Raw genomic sequence first — 21,196 nt, 5'->3', positions numbered from 1 at the left:
CTTCTTCCAGGTGGTTTTGACATATCTTTCTCCCCCTCAACCTGGGGAACCCTGCTTGTTTCGTCATCTCTGTCTCCCCCTAGTGTTAGGCAAACACAGGGGAAATGGGATTTGACTCAAAGTGAAGAGGGCGGGGCTGGAGCAGAGCAGGCATAAGCAAGCTGCTTAGTTACAGCTCTGAGAGTGGCTAAGTGAAGTAGTAGTTTTTCCAAAGAGCAAAGATGGGTGGCGGTGGAACAGATGGAGTGTCAGGAGTCATGGTCGTGGTACCAAGTATTTCCTCAGAATCACCCAGCCCTACTGGGCAGGTGACGGCAAGCAAGAATGAAGTTAGCAAGTTACTCTGACCTACTTTTGCTTGAACCCTCTTCGCCTTCCTCCCTGCCTGTTCCTGCCACTCAGCGGATGGGAAGAACTTCCTGGAGCCCTGTGCCCACAGGAGCCACACTTCTCACCTCCACATCCTCCATGTTCCCCTCCCTCCAAAGACATGTCTTCGGGCTGGGTACACACAGGGCACTGAACCATGGGGCCTGTGACCAGGTCTGCATTCAGGAATCAGTGTCAAAGGGCATTCTTGGCTGCCTTACATAACGGGGATGGTATGACTACATTTAAGTGCTGTTTAAACAAAGAGAGACCAAGGGGTTTCCATTTACATCCAACTCACTCGTTTCTGGGACTTTGTTAGGGAAGCAGCCAAAGATGAGCCCGCTGGAGTGGATTTGGCTTTGGAGACCACATTTGCCATGACTGCAAGTCTCCAGGTTCCTGTTACCCTGATGATCTGGAGCAACGGTGCTCCTCAGCCCTTCCCACTGGATCCCAGCCACTTCTTTCTCCCAGGCCCCTAGGGTGGAGGGTTTCTGTAGTGCTTCCTTCGCAGAGAGGCTTAGGAGGGAAGCTTTTCCACATGGTTATCACACCTTGCCCCTCCCCCATCCCACACAGGAGTGGCTTACACTTCCTCTGAGGCTTCAGATCTCTGTTCACCGGGGGAGGCTCCAGGTCTACGGGGAGCTCGGGCAAGGGGCTGGAGATGCTCCCTGAGTTCATTGGAATGTAATCGTCAGAGCTGTCATGGGGTCCGAGAGCAAAGGTGGCAGTCTGGGGACTCATGGGCACATAGCCGTCCTCAGTGCTGGTGGAACTTGGCGGGGACATTGGGAAGAACCTGCATGGCTGCAAGGGAATGAAAACCAGTTGGAAAGCACAGAATAGCATGGAAACTGCTTCCGGTGGGCAAACTTGGCTGCATGTGGGATTTCAGTTGCAAATTATCTAGGAATAACTCTGAACTTCCTTAGTAAAGTTAAACAAGCCTCTAACTCAAGCTCTGCCTCTGGACTTATCATGAGAGGTAGGTGATGACTCGCCTAGGACTCATGCTGGAAGACAGAGGTCAATGAAATTTGTGCAAATACTTTAAGAATAATGGGATGACCTCAATAGCTACCTCAGGTCTGAGATGTGTCCAGACCATTAGAACCGGTAAGGTCCTTACAGAGCACGAAGTCCAGTAGTTCCCAGACAATTTCAAGCTTTAATGGGAGACTGGAAGGGTCCTTGGAGATTCAGAGTGCTGAATCTCAAAAGATATCAAGGGAACATATATAGGGTAGACTATGTTTTTTAAAAAATTAAGGCTTAAAGAAACTCAAGTACCAAACTTACCAAATTTAAACTTAGCCGCTTGTCTCGGTGTCTTAAAGATTGGCCTTCGACATCTGCTGCAAGAAACAAGCCAGGGTGGTGAAAAATGCAGGACACCAGTTGAAACTAAGCTCAGGGCCCTGTGCTCGCTCCAGAGGGAGAGAAGCTTGCTACTCAGCCTAGCTGGACAGCCAGAACATTCCCCCGCATGTGGAAAGCAGACCAGATTTTGAAGAGGTTTCTGTATGATGCTTCAGTTCTGTGAATTGGGGGGAGTCATGGGAAGCAATTAAGAAATGCTTGCTGCATTTGTCACATGAATTTTCTGCACTTAGAAATGGCAGAAACAAAGCTGGAGGTTTGAGAAGAGGAGAGGAGGCATGAAATAGCCCCTGCAAAGAAACAGAGGAATGGGGTGAACAAAGGAGCAATAGCCTTGCATAGTGTCAACACGAATTGGTGACCATGAATTTCTGCAGCCAGAGTCAGCGCTTCAGTACAGACCCAGAGAGAGAGGAGAGCTGGATGAATCTAAGATTAGACATTTCTGAGATGGATGTGACCCATATAGAGTGTGATGTAAAAAATCAGAATAACTGTTGAATTAAAATAGATATCCAGAAGGTAGCAAGATATATGTGTGCAGAGTCAAATGAGACTTACTTAGAGGTGGAGTCAAAACCTTAAAAGTAGAGGAGATAATCTACAGGTTTTAAATGTTGAGAAAAGTTTAAGTATTAAATCCTGGAAACTTTGGGCTTCCCTGGTGGCTCAGAGGTAAAGAATCCGACTGCCAATGCAGGAAATATGGGTTCAATCCCTGATCGGGGAGGATCCCACATGCTGTGGGCAGCTAGAGTCTGTGTGCCAGTACTAGTGAGCCTGTGCTTTAGATCCTGGGAGCCACAACTGCCAAAGTTCAAGCATCTTAGAACCTGTGCTTTGCAACAATAGAAGCCACTACAATGATAAGCCAGCACACCCGAACTAGAGAGTAGCCCCTGCTCAGTTCAACTAGAGAAGTTGCACGAAGCAACGAAGACTCAGCACAGCCATAAATAAATAAATTAATAAAAGTATGTTTAAAAAATCCTAGAGATTCTCACTATTCAAAGAGCAGGAAGATGAGGACTGGCTCATGTTGAGAGAGAGAGCAGTTGGAGAGTAAGGAGGAAAGCCAGGGGCTAGAAACACAAGAGCCCACAGGAGGAGATGGAGGCTGGTGGCAGTGAGCATCACTGGGAAGGGCCCTTAGCATGTGGGACTGGAGCAAACTGTCTCCCTAGAACCTGGAGATGTGAAAAGCCAAGCTTCCTCTGAGAAATTAACTGTAGTCAACATCATCTTCAAGCAAGAGAATAACTCCCAACTTAGAAAGATGTGATAGAGACTGGAAATTGATTAAGAATGTCTTTTATATATACACAGATATGTGTGTCTATCTATGTTTATATTTCTTGAAGGGGGAAGTTAAAAGATGCTCTGGAGTCACACTGGTTTTAAATCCCTAATCTGCCACATATTAGCTCTGTGACACTAGACAAGTTACTTTCTCTGTGTCTCAGTTTCCTAATCTGTAAAGTGAGACCAATAATAGAACCTATTTCACAGGACTTCTGGAAAGATTAGATGTGTTAGGGCATCCAGGGGACTTAGAACAGTGCTTGGAACACGAAGTATTTAATAAATCCTACCAATTATTATGGACATTGTTAATAAAGAATGTGGTGATCCAGTGGTTAAGATTCTGTGCTCCTACTACAGGGGGTACAGGTTCTATCCCTGATCAGGGAACTAAATCCCACATGCCACAAAGAGTGGCCAAAAAAAAAAAATTAAGAATGTGGGACTTGCATATGTGTACACAGTCCCTAACTTCCTCTTTATTACAAATTTCCTATTGAAATCACCAAATAACACAATTATAGAGAAACCTCTGCATCAACATCAGCTAGTCTAAGGAATTTGTGATAGAGGAAAGATAAGATTCGAGAGTGGATACACATTCCTATGAAACAGATATCTGTCACATTCACCCTTTTTCATATTATTCCCTTGCCCCCACCTGCTCTACTAATCTCTTTGACCCTGTTCTACTTTTTCTCTTTCCAAAGTACTATCACCTTCTAATGAATCAAATAGTTTTTGTTTTACCCAGCCTTACTGAGAATGTGGCTACATGTGTGTAAAAACACTGTGTCAATTAAAGGTGTACAATATGCTGATTTGTCATACATATATTGCAAAATGATTACCACCATAGCATTAGCTAATACCTCCATACCATTACACAACTACCATTTCTTTTTTTCTGCCAGTTTCATTGAGATGTAATTGACACACAGCACTGTGTAAGTTTTGGGCTTCCCTGCTGGCTCAGTGGTAAAGAACCCACCTGCCAATGCAGAGGATGTGTGTTCAATCCCTAGGTCAGGAAGATCCCCTGGAAAAAGAAATGACAACTCACTCCAGTATTCTTCCTTGGAAATCCCATGGACAGAGGAGCCTAGCAGTCTACAGTCCATGGGGTTGCAAAGTGTCGGCCACGACTGAAGTGACAAGTCATAGCATTAATATTAGATATCAAAAGTTTATTTCCAACATTTTGCTTTAAAGTAAAGGGGAGAAATGGGTGGAAATGGGGGGAAATGAAATAACAATTGATTAACAATACTCAAGAAAGAAATTAAAGAAAAAGAGAAAACCATCTCAGAAATGAAGTCTAAGTTACAAAATTCTAAGGGAAGAAGATATTCAACTGCAAATGCAATAAATGGAACTGAAGAAAGGCCACAAAACAACTAACAGAATAAAAAATAAAGTAAAAAAGAATCACAGAAAAAGAGATTGAAATAGAAGATAGGCAATGAAGATACAATATATGTATTGTTAGATTTCCCCCAAAGAAAAACAAAATAGTATATTACTAATATTGAAATCATAATCCAAGAAAAGTTTCACAAATAAAGTAACACTTGAATCTACATATTGAAAGACCCATCAAGTAATTGGAATAATAGTCAATTCTACCCAGAATGTAAAATTTATTAAAACAGCTGTATCAATCAAAATGACAAAATGAAAACAAGTGAATTAAATACCCAGTTCAAAGCTAGAAAAGGAACAATAGAGAAAACCAAAAGAAATCATAAAGTAAAGATAAAAGCAAAAACTAATAAAGTCCAGAGGAAGTGGATTTACTTTTTTAAAACTCAAAATCTTGGTTTCCTGGGGAAAAAATTTAACCTGAGGGAGACCCACTAGCCAATCTAATCAATAGAGGTGGCACAAATATACAAAATAAGAACTGATAAGGAGAAAGCAATCAGTGAAACAGAGGAGTTTTTTTAAAGAGATACTTCTCCATGCCTCTACACAAATAAACTTCAAAATCTAGATGAAATGGATGATTTCTAGAGAAATACACTACACCAAAATTGACACAAAAAGGGATAGAAATCTTACACATTTAAATTTCCATAGAATAAAATAGACAAAGTTACCTCCCAAAACTACCTCCCAAAGCTACCTCCCAAGACCACCCCCCAAAAGTGAAGTCATTCAGTCGTGTCCAACTCTTTGTGACCCCATGAACTGTAGCCTGCCAGGCTCCTCTATCCATGGGATTCTCCAGGCAAGAATACTGGAGTGGATTGCCATTTCCTTCTCCAGGGTATCTTCCCAACCCAGAGACTGAACCTGGGTCTCCTGCATTGCAGGCAGACTCTTTACCATATGAGCCAGGGAACCTTCCCAAAATCACCTCCCAAAGCTACCGCCCAAAGTCACCTCCCAAAACTACCTCTCAAAACCACTGAGATCAGATGTTTCCAACAGACGATTTTACCAAACCTTCAAATACCAGGCAGTCTCAATGCTTCAAAAATTTGTTAGAGAGTTTAGAAAACCAAGGACAATTTCGAATTCTTTTTATGAAGCAAGTATAACTTTGGAAGCTAAACCTGATAAAGGTAAAATATATCAGAAAAGTATAAACTAATATCATTTATGACTATTAACACAAAAATTCAAACTAAAATATTAGCAAGCATCATGCCCTCTTTGAACCATTACTATAAAACTTCTCACTATCCTCTCCAAGTTGGGACACATTGTTTTGAGGGCATTAGCCTGCTCTCGACTCCTTAGCCTAGCAAAGCAATAAAGCTACTTTTTTTTACTTCACCACTACCCCCAAATATTAGAAAACAGAAGAAAGTGGTATTACTAGAATGGCTGAATGAGGAGCTCAGAGAAGCTATTCCCCCAAAAGCAATGATAAAACTGTACAAAATTATTTTTGTATGCGACTATTAGGGGACTTTGAAAATTTACCAAAAGCATACAACAAAACTATTGCATATTGTATTTGAAAGCTTTTATTGAAGAAAAAAAAAAACTACTGAACATCACATAAGAATAGTGAGAATTTGTGGCATTTTAGGTTGGGGTGCTCCCATACCCCTCAGCAGCTCACTCAGCAGTAGTTCTACCAGGGCAAGGCAAGTCATACAAACTGGCAGCTTTTTTGCCAAAGGGGTCTCATTTGATTAGGATCAAAGCATATAAAAAACTCCATTCTTCTATGTACTATCAAAAGCATACCAGCATTCACTTTATAGGGGTTCCAGAAGGAGAAAAGAGAGAGAAAAGAATAAAAAATTGTATTTACAGAACTTATGGTTGAAAACTTTCTACATGGAAACAGACATCCAAGGACAGGAAGCACAGAGGGTCCCTAAAAAAAAATGAACCCAAACAGACTTACAAGACATGCCATAATTAAAATGGCAAAAATTAAAGATAGAGAATTCTGAAGAGTCATTTACAAGGAAATCCCCATAAGGCTATCAGCTGATTTCTCTGAAGAAACTTTTCAGGCCAGAAGAGAGTGGTATGATAGATTCAAAGGCTCAAAAGGGAAAAACCTGTGACCTAGGATAACCTACACAGCAAGATTACCATTTAGAATCAAAAGAGATACAAAGAGATTCTCAGACAAGCAAAAACAAAAGGAGTTCATCAATACTAAACCTACCCTAAAAGAAATGTTAGAAGATCTTCTCTAAGCAGAAAAGAAGGAAAAAGTATTTAAGAAAAGGAAAATCCCACTAGGAAAGCCAAATATATAGCAATAACTGAGGAAAACCACTTAAATAGCTAATACAAAGATTAAAATACAATAAATTATAAAATCAACTATAACTACAATAAAGAATTAAGGGACAGACATGAAGATGTAAAATATGACATCAAAAACAAAAAATGTGAGGGAGTAAAAAATATAGGTTTTTTAAAGAGTTTGTTTGAACTTAAATGACTATCAGTTTCAAACAAGTAGATATAAGTAGATATAGGTCAACATATATGAAAACAATGGTAACCACAAACGGAAAAGCTACAATAGATACACAAAGACTAAAAAGAAAGGAACACAAACATGATACTAAAGAAAATAATCAAACCACAAGGAAAGACACAGAAAGAAGAAATGAACAGAGAATAATAATAACTATTATTAAAATAAAAATAAGGACATACCTATCAATAATTACTTTAAATGTCAATGGGCTAAATGCTAAAATCAAAAGACATAGTCTGGCTGATCAGATCAAAAACAAGATTCTTCAATATGTTGCCTACAAGAGACTCACATCAGGGCTAATGACAAATAGAAGCTGAATGTGAAGGGATGGAAAAAATATTTCATGCAAACAGAAATGACAAAAAACTGGAAGTAGCAATACTCATATCAGACAAAACAGACTTTAAAACAAAAGCTATAACAAAAGACAAAGAAGGACACTATATAATGATAAAGAGATCAATAATAAGAAGAGGATATTATACTCATTAACAAATATGCACTCAACACAGGAGCATCTAAATACATAAAGCAAATACTAACAAACTTAAAGGAAGAAATTGACAATAACAAAATAATATTAGGGGACTTTTACACCCCACTGACATCAATGGACAGACCATCCAGACAGAAAATCAGTAAGGCAACAGTAGTCTTAAATGACACAATAGACTGGTTGAACTTTTTTATAGATATCTACAGGACATTCAATCAAAAAACAGAATACATGTTCTGTTCAAGTTCACAAGGCAAGAATATACAATGCAGAAAAGACAGTCCCTTCAACAGGTGATGCTCAGAAACCTGGACAGCTACATGTAAAATAATGAAACTAGAACACTTCCTAAAACCATATACAAAAATAAACTCAAAATGGATTAAAGATCTAACTGTAAGACCTGAAATCATAAAAGTCCTAGAAGAGAACATAGGCAGAACACTCTTTGACATGATTGTACCAATATTTTTTGAATCTATCTCCACTTTATGGAAAATAGAAAGGAAAAAAAGTGGAAACAGTGACAGATTTTATTTTCTTGGGCTCCAAAATCACCATGGATGATGACTGCAGCCATGATGTTAAAAGACACTTGCTCCTTGGAAGGAAAGTTATGACAAACCTAGACAGTGTGTTAAAAAGCAGACACATCACTTAGCCAAAAAAGATCTGTATAGTCAAATCTATGGTTTTTCCAGTAGTCATGTATGGATGTGAGAGTTGGACCTTAAATAAGGCTGAGTGCTGAAGGATTGATGCTTTCAAGTTGTGGTGCTGTAGAAGACTCTTGAGAGTCCTTTGGACAGCAAGGAGATCAAACCAGTCAATCCTAAAGAAAATCAATCCTGAATATTCATTGGAAGGACTGAGGCTGAAGCTGAAGTTCCAATACTCTGGCCACCTGATGTGAAGAACTGACTCACTGGAAGAGACCCTGATGCTGGGAAAGATTGAAGACAAAAGGAGAAGCAGTGGCCGAGTATGATATGGTTATATAGTGTCACTGACTTAATGAACATGACTTTGAACAAACCCCAGGAGATAGTGGAGGGCAGGGGAGCCTGGCATGCTTCAGTCCATAGGGTCACATAGTCAAACACGATTTAGCAACTGAACCACAACAATAAGCAAACAAAAGAAATAAAGCGAAACAAACAACTGGGACCTGATTACACTTAAAAGCTTTTGGACAGCAAAGGACATCACCAACAAAACAAAACACCAACCTATGTAATGAGAGAAAATATTTGCAAATGATATGACCAACAAGATTTTAATATTCAAAATACATAAACAGCTCATAAAACTCAATATCAAAACAAACAAACAAACAAACAAAGTATGTGATTTGAAAATGGGCAAGAGAGAGGAACTGTAGCTCCTGAGGCATGCCGGATGCAGAGAAACTGAAGATGTAGTCAACCAGATTTTGGAAATAACTACAACAGGAGGTCTGAAAAACAAAGAGGTCATTTTCATCTTATCAGGCCTAGATGAAGACATCAAGCCCTGAGCCTTTGGAGTGGGAGTAATGACTCCAAGACCCTAGACTACCAGAGAATTAACCCAAGGAAGTATCAAATAGTGAGAACTCACACAAAGGAAACCACTTCAATACAAGACCTGGCATCCCCCAACCACCAGTAGCATCCTATGCAGGATGCCTCATCTAAACAATAAACAAACAAACACAAACTCAATCATCAGCAGACAAGATTACCACCTCACTCAGCCTTGCCCATCAGAGGGAAAAAAAAGACTCAGCACAAATCTCGCCCTATATGAAGCTTACACAAACAATTGGACCAACCTTAGGAGGGCAGAAACCAAAAGGAAGAAAGAATTCAACCTTGAAGCCTGGGAAAAGGAGACCGCAAACATAATAAGTTAAAAAAAAATGAATAAGGCAGAGAAATACTACATAAATGAAGAAACAAACTAGAAATAGAGAAGTCCAAATAAATGAAGAGGAAATAGGCAAACTATCTGAAAAAAAATTCAGAATAATGATAGTAAAGATGATCAAAAACCTTGAAAACAAAATGGAGAGAATGCAAGAATCAACTAACAAAGACCTAGAAGAATTAAAGAATAAACATACAAAAACAACACAATTACTGAAATTAAAAGTACTCTAGAAGGAATCAATAGCAGAATATCTGAAACAGAAGTGAGCTGGAAGTTAAAATGGTGGAAATAATTTCTGAAGAGTAGAATAAAGTAAAAAGAATGAAAAGAACTGAGGCTACTCTCAGAGACCTCTGGGACAATATCAAATGCACGAACATTTGAATTAGAGGGATCCCAGAAGAAGAAGAGAAAAAGAAAGGATATGAGAAAATTTTTGAAGAGATTATAGTCGAAAATTTCCCCAACATGGAAAAGGAAATAGTCAACCAAGTCTAAGAGGTGCAAAGAGTCCCATACAGGATAAACACAAGGAGAAACACACCAAGACACATACTAATAAAACTAACAAAGACTACACACAAAGAAAGAATATTAAAAGCAGCAAGGGAAAAGCAACAAGTAACATAAAAGGGAACCCCATACGTTTAACAGCTTATCTTTCAGCAGAAACTCTGCAGGTCAGAAGGGAATGGCAGGATATATTTAAAGTACTGAAAGGGAAAAATCTACAACCAAGATTACTGTACCCAGCAAGGATCTCATTCAAAATTGATGGAGAAATAAAAAGCTTTTCAGACAAGCAAAAGTTAGAATTCAGTACCACCAAATCAGCTTTACAACAAATGCTAAGAAATACAAGAAAAAGATCTAAAAAATCCACCCCAAACAATTTAAAAAATGGCAATAGGAACATATATATCAACAATTACTTTAAATGTAAATGGATTAAATGCTCCAACCAGAAAGACACAGACTGGCTGAACAGATACAAAAACAAGACCCATATATATGCTGTCTACAAGAAACCCACTTCAGACCTAAAGGCACATATAGACTGAAAGTGAGAGGATGGAAAGATATATTCCATGCAAATGGGAACCAAAAGAAAGCAGGAGTAGCAATCCCCATATCAGACAAAATAGACCTTAAAATAAAGAAGATTACAAGAAATAAGGAAGGACACTACATAATGATGAAGGGATCAATCCAAGAGGAAGACATAACAATTGTAAATATCTATGCACCCAACATAGGAGCACCTAAATACATAAGACAAACACTAACAGGCATAAAATGAGAAATTGACAGTAACACAATAATAGGAGACCTTAACACCCCACTCACACCAATGGACAGTTCATCAAAACAAAAAATTAAGAAGGAAACACATCTTAAATCATACATTAGATGAGATGGACCTCATTGATATCTTCAGAACATTCCATCCAAATGCAGAATACACTTTCTTCTCAAATGCACATGGAACACTCTCCAGGATAGATCACATCTTGGGTCACAAATCAAACTTCAGTAAATTTAAGAAAACTGAAATCGTATCAAGCCTCTTCTCAGACCACAATGCTATGGGACTACATATCAATTACAAGAAGAAAAAAAAACTGTACGAAATGCAAGCATATGGAGATTAAACAATATGTTTCTAAATAACAAACAGGTTACAGAAGAAATCAAAAGAATTTCTAGAAACAAATGACAATGAAAACATGACAACTCAAAACCTATGGGATGTAGCAAAAGCAGTTCTGAGAGGGAAGTTTATAGCAACACAATCCTACCTCGAGAAACAAGAAAAACATCAAATAGACAACCAAAATTTACACCTAAAACAACTGGAAAAAGGGGGGAAAAAAGCCTCAAAATCAGTAGAAGGAAAGAAATCATAAAGATCCAAGCAGAAATAAATGAAAAAGAAATGAAACAAACAATAGGAACAATTAATACAACCAAAAGCTGTCTTCAAGAAGATGTTTATCTTTGTTTAAACTGACAAACCTTTAGCCATATTCATCAAGAAAAAAGGAGAGAAGAATCAAATCAACAAAATTAGAAATGCAAAAGGAGAGGTTACAACAGACAATGCAGAAATACAGAGGATTATAAGAGACTATTATGAACAATAAAATGCAATACTATGGCAACAAAATGAATAACCTGGAAGAAATGGACAGATTCTTAGAAAAGTTCAATCTCACAAGACTGAACCAGGAAGATATAGAAATTATGAACAACCCAAATACAAGCACTGAAAGTGAAGCTGTGATCAAATCTACAAAAAACAAAATCCCAGGATCAGATGGTTTCACAGGAGAATTCTATCAAACATTTAGAGAAGGGCTAATAGCTATCCTTCTCAAAATCTTTCAAAAACGTCCAGAGGAAGGAACACTTCCAAACTCATTCAACAAGGCCACCATCACCCTGATACCAAAACTAGACAAAGATAACACAAAAAAAGAAAGCTACAGGCCAAAATCACTGATGAACATAAATGAAAAAATCCTCAACAAAATTTCAGCAAACAGAATTCAGCAACACACTGAAAAGGTCATGCACCATGATCAACTTGGATTTATTCCAGGGATGCAAGGATTCTTCAATCTATGCAAATCAAACAATGTGATATACCATATTAACGAATTGAAAGATAAAAACCATACAATAATCTCAATAGATGCACAAAAAGCCTTTGACAAAATTCAGTACACATTTATGATTCAGTTCAGTTCAGTTCAGTTCAATCGCTCAGTCGTGTCTGACTCTTTGCGATCCCATGAATCGCAGCACACCAGGACTCCCTCTATCAACTCCCGGAACCCACCCAAACTCATGGCCATCAAGTCGGTGATGCCATCCAGCCATCTCATCCTCTGTCGCCCCTTCTCCTCCTGCCCCCAATCCCTCCCAGCATCAGGGTCTTTTCCAATGAGTCAACTCTTCATGTGAGGTGGCCAAAGTATTGGAGTTTCAGCTTTAGCATCAGTCCTTCCAAAGAACACCCAGGGCTGATCTCCTTTAGAGTGGACTGGTTGGATCTCCTTGCAGTCCAAGAGACTCTCAAGAGTCTTCTCCAACACCACAGTTCAAAAGCATCAATTCTTCAGAGCTCAGCTTTCTTCACAGTCCAACTCTCACATCCATACATGACTACTGGAAAAACCACAGCCTTCACTAGACGGACATTTGTTGGCAAAGTAATGTCTCTGCTTTTGAATATACTATCTAGGTTGGTCATAACTTTCCTTCCAAGGAGTAAGCGTCTTTTAATTTCATGGCTGCAATCACCAACTGCAGTGATTTTGGAGCCCCCCAAAAATAAAGTATGACACTGTTTCTACTGTTTCCACATCTATTTCTCATGAAGTGATGGGACCAGATGCCATGATCTTAGTTTTCTGAATGTTGAGCTTTAAGCCAACGTTTTCACTCTCCTCTTTCACTTTCATCAAGAGGCTTTTTAGTTCCTCTTCACTTTCTGCCATAAGGGTGGTGTCATCTGCATACCTCAGGTTATTGATATTTCTCCTGGCAATCTTATTTCCAGGTGTGCTTCTTCCAGCCCAGCATTTCTCATGATGTAGTCTCATATAAGTTAAATAAGCAAGGTGACAGTATACAGCCTTGATGTACTCCTCTTCCTATTTGGAACAAGTCTGTTGGCCCATGTCCAGTTCTAACTGTTGCTTCCTGACCTGCATATAGGTTTCTCAAGAGGCAGGTCAGGTGGTCTGGTATTCCCATCTCTTTCAGAATCTTCCATAGTTTATTGTGATCCACACAGTCAAAGGCTTTGGCATAGTCAATAAAGCAGAAATAGATGTTTTCCTAGAACTCTGTTGATTTTTTGATGATCCAGCAGATGTTGGCAATTTGATCTCTGGTTCCTCTGCCTTTTCTAAAACCAGCTTGAACATCTGGATGTTCACGGTTCACGTATTGCTGAAGCCTGGCTTGGAGATATTTGAGCACTACTTTATTAGCGTGTGAGATGAGTGCAATTGTGCAGTAGTTTGAGCATTCTTTTTTAGGACTTCCTTGGTGGCTCAGATGGTAAAGCGTCTGCCTACAATGTGGGAGACCCAGGTTCAATTCCTGGGTTGGGAAGATGTACTGGAGAAGGAAATGGCAACCTACTCCAGTATTCTTGCCTGGAAAATCCCATGGATGGTGGAACCTGGTAGGCTACAGTCCATGGGGTCACAAAGAGTTAGACATGACTGAGCAACTTCACTTGAGAATTCTTTGGCATTGGCTTTCTTTGGGATTGGAATGAAAACTGACCTTTTCTGGTCCTGTGGCCACTGCTGAGTCTTCCAAATTTGCTGGCATATTGAGTACAGCACTTTCACAGCATCATCTTTTAGGATTTGAAATAGCTCAACTGGAATGCCATCACCTCCATTAGCTTTGTTCATAGTGATGCTTTCTAAGGCCCACTTGACATCATATTCCAGGAAGTCTGGCTCTAGGTGAGTGATTACACCATCGTGATTATCTGGGTCGTGAAGCTCTTTTTTGTACAGTTCTCCTATGTATTCTTGCCACCTCTTCTTAATATCTTCTGCTTCTGTTAGGTCCATACCATTTCTGTCCTTTAATGATCCCATCTTTGCATGAAATGTTCCCTTGGCATCTCTACTTTTCTTGAAGAGATCTCTAGTCTTTCCCATTCTGTTTTTTTTTTCCCCCTCTATTTCTTTGCATTGATCGCTAAGGAAGGCTTTCTTATCTCTCCTTGCTATTCTTTGGAACTCTGCATTCAGATGCTTATATCTTTCCTCTTCTCCTTTGCTTTTGGCTTCTGTTCTTTTCATAGCTATTTGTAAGGCCTCCCCAGACAGCCATTTTGCTTTTTTGCATTTCTTTTCCATGGGGATGGTCTTGATCCCTGTCTCCTGTACAATGTCACGAACCTCATTCCACAGTTCATCAGGCACTCTGTCTATCAGATCTAGTCCCTTAAATCTATTTCTCACTTCCACTGTATACTCATAAGGGATGTGATTTAGGTCGTACCTGAATGGTCTAGTGGTTTTCCCTACTTTCAATTTAAGTCTGAATTTGGTAATAAAGAGTTCATGATCTGAGCCACAGTCAGCTCCTGGTCTTGTTTTTGATGACTGTATAGCGCTTTTCCATCTTTGGCTGCAAAGAATATAATCAATCTGATTTCAGTGTTGACCATCTGGTGATGTCCATGTGTAGAGTCTTCTCTTGTGTTGTTGGAAGAGGGTGTTTGCTATGACCAGTGTGTTCTCTTGGCAAAACTCTAGTAGCCTTTGCCCTGCTTCATTCTGTACTCCAAGGCCAAATTTTCCTGTTACTCCAGGTATTTCTTGACTTCCTACTTTTGCATTCCAGTCCCCTATAAAGAAAAGGACATCTTTTTGGGGTGTTAGTTCTAAAAGATCTTGGAGGTCTTCATAGAACCGTTCAACGTCAGCTTCTTCAGCATTACTGGTTGGGGCATAGGCTTGGATTACTGAATGGTTTGCTTTGGAAATGAACAGAGATCATTCTGTCATTTTTGAGAATGCATCCAAGTACTGCATTTCGGACTCTTTTGTTGACCATGATGGCTACTCCATTTCTTCTGAAGGAATCCTGCCCACAGTAGTAGATATAATGGTCATCTGAGCTAAATTCACCCATTCCAGTCCATTTTTAGTTCCCTGATTCCTAGAATATTGACGTTCACTAATGCCATCTCCTGTTTGACCACTTCCAATTTGCCTTGACTCATGGACCTAACATTCCAGGTTCCTATGCAATATTGCTCTTTACAGCATTGGACATTGCTTCTATCACCAGTCACATCCACAACTGGGTATTGTTTTTGCTTTGGCTCCATCCCTTCATTCTTTCTGGAGTTATTTCTCCACTGATCTGCAGTAGCATATTAGGCACCTACTGACCTGGGGAGTTCCTCTTTCAGTATCCTATCATTTTTCCTTTTCATACTGTTCATGAGGTTCTCAAGGCAAGAATACTGAAGTGTTTTGCCATTCCCTTCTCCAGTGGACCACATTCTGTCAGACCTCTCCACCATGACCCACCCATCCTGGGTGGCCCCAACATAGCATGGCTTAGTTTCATTGAGTTAGAAGAGGCTGTGGTCCATGTGATCAGATTGGCTAGTTTTCTGTGATTATGGTTTCAGTGTGTCTGCTCTCTGATGCCCTCTTGCAATACCTACTATCTTATTTACAGCCCATGGGGTTGCAAAGAGTCAGACATGACTGAGCGACTTCACTTTCAATTTCATTTCTTCTAGGTTGTCCATTTATGATTAAAACTCTTCAAAAAATGGGCATAGAAGGAACCTACCTCAACAGAGTAAAGACCATATATGATAAACCTACAGCAAACATTATTCTCACTGGTGAAAAACTGAAAGCATTCCCCCTAAGATCATGAACAAGACAAGGGTGTCCATTTTCACCACTATTATTTAACATAGTTCTGGAAGTCTTAGCTACAGCAATTAGAGAAGAAAAAGAAATAAAAGGAATCCAGATTGGAAAAGAAGAAGTAAAGCTCTCACTGTTTGCTGATGACATGATATTGTACATAGAAAACCCTAAAGATAGTATCAGAAAATTACTAGAGCTAATCAGTGAATTTAGCAAAGTAGCAGCATACAAAATCCATACACAGAAATCACTTGCATTTTATATACTAACAATTAAAAATCAGAAAGAGAAATTAAGGAATCAATCCCATTCACCATTGCAACAAAAAGAAATAAATATCTAGGAATAAACCTACCTCATGAGACAAAAGAAGTGCACACAGAAAATTATAAGACACTAATGAAAGAAATCAAAGACAACATAAACAGATGGAGAGATATTCCATGATTTCGGTGGGAAGAATCAATATCATGAAATGGCTATATTACCAAACACAGTCTACAGATTCAACTCAGTCCCTATCAAATTACGAATGACATTTTCACAGAAGTATAACAAAAATTTTCACAGTTCATATGGAAACACAAAAGACCCCAAATAGCCAGAGCAGTCTTGAGAAAAAAGAATGGAACTGGAGGAATCAACCTTCCTGACTTCAGATTATACTACAAAGGTACAGTCATCAAGACAGTATGGTACTGGCACAAAAACAGAAATATAGACCAATGGAACAAGACAGAAAGCCCATAAGTAAACCCATGCACTTATAGGTACCTTATTTTTTACAAAGGAGGCAAGAATATACAATGGGACAAAGACAGCCTCTTCAAAAAATGGTCCTGGGAAAACTGGACAGCTACATATAAAAGAATGAAATTAGAACGCTTCCTAACACCATACACAAAGATAAACTCAAAATCGATTAAAGACCTAAATGGAAGACCAGAAACTATAAAACTCTTAGAGGACAACATGGGCAGAACACTCGATGACATAAATCAAAGCAAAATTCTCTATGACCCACCTCCTAGAGTCATGGAAATAAAAACAAAAGTGAACAAGCATCATGAAAAAGTCTGCAAACAATAAATGTTGGAGAGGGTGTGGAGAAAAGGGAACGCTCTTGCACTGTTGGTGGGAATATAAATTGATACAGCTACTATGGAAGATGGTATGGAGATTCCTTTAAAAACTAGGAATAAAACCACCATATGACCCAGCAATCCCACTCTTAGGCATATACCCTGAGGAAACCAAAACTGAAAAAGACACATGTATCCCATTGTTCATTGCAGCACTATTTACAATAGCTAGAGCATGGAAGGAACTGAGATGTCCATCAACAGATGAATGGATAAAGAATGGAATATTACACAGCCATAAAAAGGAACACATTTAAGTCAGTTCTTATGAGGTGTATGACACTAGAGCCTATTATACAGAATGAAGTAAGTCAGAAAGAGAAAGATAAATATATTCTAACACATATATACAGAATCTAGAAAAATGGTACTGAAGAATTCATTTACAGGGCAGCAATGGGGAAACAGACAAAGACAATAGACTTATGGACATGGGGAGAGGGGAGGAGAGGATGAGATTATGGAAAGAGTAACATGGAAACTTACATTACCATATGCAAAATAAATAGCCAATGGGAATTTGCTGTATGGCTCAGGAAACTCAAAGGCTCTGTATAAATCTAGAGGGGTGGGATGGGGAGGGAGATGGGAGGGAGGTTCAAATAGGAGGGGATATATGTATACCTATGGCTTATTCATGTTGAGGTTTGACAGAAAACATCAAAATTCTGTAAAGCAATTATCCTTCAATTAAAAAATAAACTGATTTTTTAAAATTGGGAGGAAAATGAATGGACATTTTTACAAAAAAAAATCGTAAGATAGCCAACAGGAACATGAAAAGATGTTCAACATCAGTAATTATTAGAGAAATCCAAATCAAAACTACAAGGAGATATCACCTCACACGTGTGAGAATGGCTATCATCAAAAAGACAACAAATAACAAGTGTGGGTGGGATGTGGAAAAAAGGGAACCCTTGTACAACTGCTGGCGGGAACATAAGCTGGTGTAGTCACCATGGAAATATATGAAGGTTCCTCAAAAAACTTAAAATAGAGCTACCATGTGATCCAGAAATCCCATTCCTGAGCATTTATCAGGGAAAAAAAAAAAAGAAAACTCTAATTCAAAAAGACACATGCACTCCAATGTTCATAGTAGCACTATTCACAATAGCCAAGACAGGGAAGCAACTTAAGTGTCCATCAACAGATGAATGGATAAAGAAGATATGACACATATATACAGTGAAATATTGTTGTTTTTCAGTCACTAGGTTGTCTCCAACTCCTTTTACCCAGTTCCTAACTCAAAACATAAAAGACAGTGCATCACTCAAGGAGAAAAAAATGTGTACAGAAACTATGGTGTAAAATACAAAAGATACTATGATAAAGGGTCAGACACAACTGAGCGACTAAACAACAAAAACAATCTGTAAAAATACTGAATCACTGTGTTATACACTTGAAAGGGAAACTAATATAATATTATAAATAATCAACTATACTTCAAAAAGAAATTGGCCAGTGAAGTTCTTCATGTTAACAGGATAAAGGAGAAAAATCACATGGTCATAAAATGTTTCAACAATTTCAATACTCCTTGATGATTAAAAAAAAAATAACATTTAGCAAAGTAGGAATATCAGAGAATGTATTTAATCTAATGAACAGTATCTACAAAAGTTTCCTGCAAACCACATTACAACAGTGAAACACTGAAGTTTTCCAGGTGAAACCAGGAATATGACAAGGATCCCAGTTATTAACAATACTATTCAAAGATATCCTGGCCTTCCTAGGCCAAGCAGTGACATGAAAAAAGAAAATGAAAGATATAGATGTTAGAAAAAACAGTTTTTAGTATTTACATGTTATATGATTGTATACAAAGAAAATGTAAATAAATATACATTTAGAAAAGATAGGGGACTTCCCTGGTGGCCCAGTGGCTAAGACTCCCAATGCAGGGTGCCTGGGTTTTGATCCCAGTAGGGGAACCAGATACCACATGCCACAACTAAGACCTAGCACTTCCAAATAAATAAATAAGAAAAAAAAAAGAAAAGAAAGAAAGAAAGAAAAGGTAGATATAAAAATCAAAATGAAAAGCTAATTTATTTTTATGCAATAGCAAAAAATTTTTAAAGTAAAATACCATTGACAATAACATAAAAAATAACAAATACATGGGAGTATATTAATGAGATATGCAAGACTTCACTAAAAGCCATAAAAAACTATAGACACAAATAAAATAATAAGGAGAATTCCCTGGTGGCTCAGTGGTTAGGACTCTGTGATTTCACTGCTCGGGATGCAAGTTCAATCCCTGATAAGGGAACTAAGATCCGGGGAACAAGCCTGTGAGATGAGGCCAAAAATAGGTAGTAGTTGGAAGTGTGGAATGGGGAGAAAAAGAACTGAATGAAGGCGGTCAAAAAGTACAAACTTCCAGTTGTAAGATAAATATATATTTGGGAGGTAATGCATGACAAGATAAATAGAAATAACAGTGCTGCATGTTATATATGACAGTTGTTACAAGAGTAAATCCTAAGAGTTCTCATCAGTAGGAAGATTTGCTTCTATTTTTGTAATGTTATATCTATATGAGATGATAGATGCTCACAAAACTTGTGGTCATCATTTCATGATGTACATAAGTCAAATCATGCTGTGTTCCTTAAACTTACACAGTGCTGTATGTCAATTACATCTCAATAAAAGCAGAAGAAAAATAAAAGAAAGATAAAGGCTATAAGCAAAGCAGATCACCGTGGGCCTTGCACACTATGGTTAGAAATTTAGGTTTTATTCCTAGTGCACAAAGAAGTCATTAGATTGGTTTTTTAGCAAGGAACTGACTATCTGATTTACATTTTTTAAGAGATCACTTGACTGCAGTGTGGAAAACAGATTAGAGGCAGACAAGCATAGTGGTGGCATGATATCAGAATAACGAGTTGTGTTACAGTAAATTTTTTCAGATTTCATTTATGCTTTAAAAAGAAGATGTAGTATGTACTTCTGTATTGTTTAACTTTTTCAGAGTGCAGTAAGAATTCATGCACTCTGACAATAAAAAAAATAGAAATTTAAACTGAGGAATGTGTTTTGTTTAAGAGGTTGCTGATTAATCACTTGAAATTGAAAACTTTAAGGAACAGAAACACTATAGACATGTCATATTTTATAATTAAGCAGCAAAGTAAGTCAGGAAGCAAAACTTAATAACTGTTAAACCTGGCGCATGAGATAAGAAAGCCTTCTTAAGTGATCAAGGCAAAGAAATAGAGGAAAACAACAGAATGAGAAAGATTTGCGATCTCTTCAAGAAAATTAGAGATACCAAGAGAACATTTCATGCAAAGATGAGCACAACAAAGGACAGAAATGGTATGGACCTAACGGAAGCAGAAGATATTAAGAAGAGGTGGCAAGAATACACACAAGAACTACACCAAAAAGATCTTCATGACCCAGATAACCACGATGGTGTGATCACACACCTAGAACCACACATCCTGGAGTGCAAAGTCAAGTGGGCCTTAGGAAGCATCACTACGAACAAAGCTAGTGGAGGTGATGGGATTCCAGGTGAGCTATTTCCAATCCTAAAATATGATGCTGTGAAAGTGCTGCACTCAATATGCCAGCAAATTTAGAAAACTCAGCAGTGGCCACAGGCCTGGAAAAGCTCAGTTTTCATTCCAATCACAAAGAAAGGCAATGCAAAAGAATGTTCAAACTAACGCACAATTGCACTCATTTTGCACACTAGTAAAGTAATGCTAAAAATTCTCCAAGCCAGTCTTCAACAGTATGTGAACTGAGAACTTCCAGATGAACAAGCTGGATTTAGAAAAGGCAGAGGAACCAATTTTGCAACCAAATTGCCAACAGCCATTGGATCATAGAAAAAGCAAGAGAATTCCAGAAAAACATCTACCTCTGCTTCACTGACTATGCTATAAAGGCTTTGAGTGTGTGGATCACAACAAACTGTGGAAAATGCTTCAAGAAATGAGAATACCAGATCACCTGACCTGCCTCTTGAGAAATCTGTATGTAGGTCAAGAAGCAACAGTTAGGGACTTCCAAGGTGGTCCAGTGGCTAAGACTCCATGCTCCAAAGGCAGTGGGGCATGGGTTCAATTCCAGGTCAGGAAACTAGATCCCACATGCCACAAGTAAGAGTTTGCATGCCACAACTAAGACCTGGCACAACCAAATAAATAAATATTAA

General features: G+C 38.5%; 1 protein-coding gene across 1 annotated transcript in view; it reads right to left on the bottom strand.

Annotated features, from left to right (window-relative positions):
• GAB3 (GRB2 associated binding protein 3) overlaps nt 1–21,196 on the bottom strand; it is a 91,835-nt gene that overhangs the window by 21,735 nt on the left and 48,904 nt on the right. Inside the window, exons 5-6 of the mRNA XM_040265614.1 lie at nt 1,675–1,730; nt 963–1,182 (exon numbers count right to left, since the gene is read on the bottom strand). Of these exons, the coding sequence (XP_040121548.1) occupies nt 963–1,182; nt 1,675–1,730 (276 nt within the window). The remainder of the gene's footprint in view (nt 1–962; nt 1,183–1,674; nt 1,731–21,196) is intronic.

This window comes from Oryx dammah, unplaced genomic scaffold (assembly GCF_014754425.2).
Source record: "Oryx dammah isolate SB20612 unplaced genomic scaffold, SCBI_Odam_1.1 HiC_scaffold_23, whole genome shotgun sequence".
In the NCBI taxonomy this organism is placed as follows: domain Eukaryota; kingdom Metazoa; phylum Chordata; class Mammalia; order Artiodactyla; family Bovidae; genus Oryx; species Oryx dammah.
The sequence above is the reverse complement of the archived record's forward strand: the minus strand, read 5'-3'. Positions and strand labels throughout refer to the sequence as shown.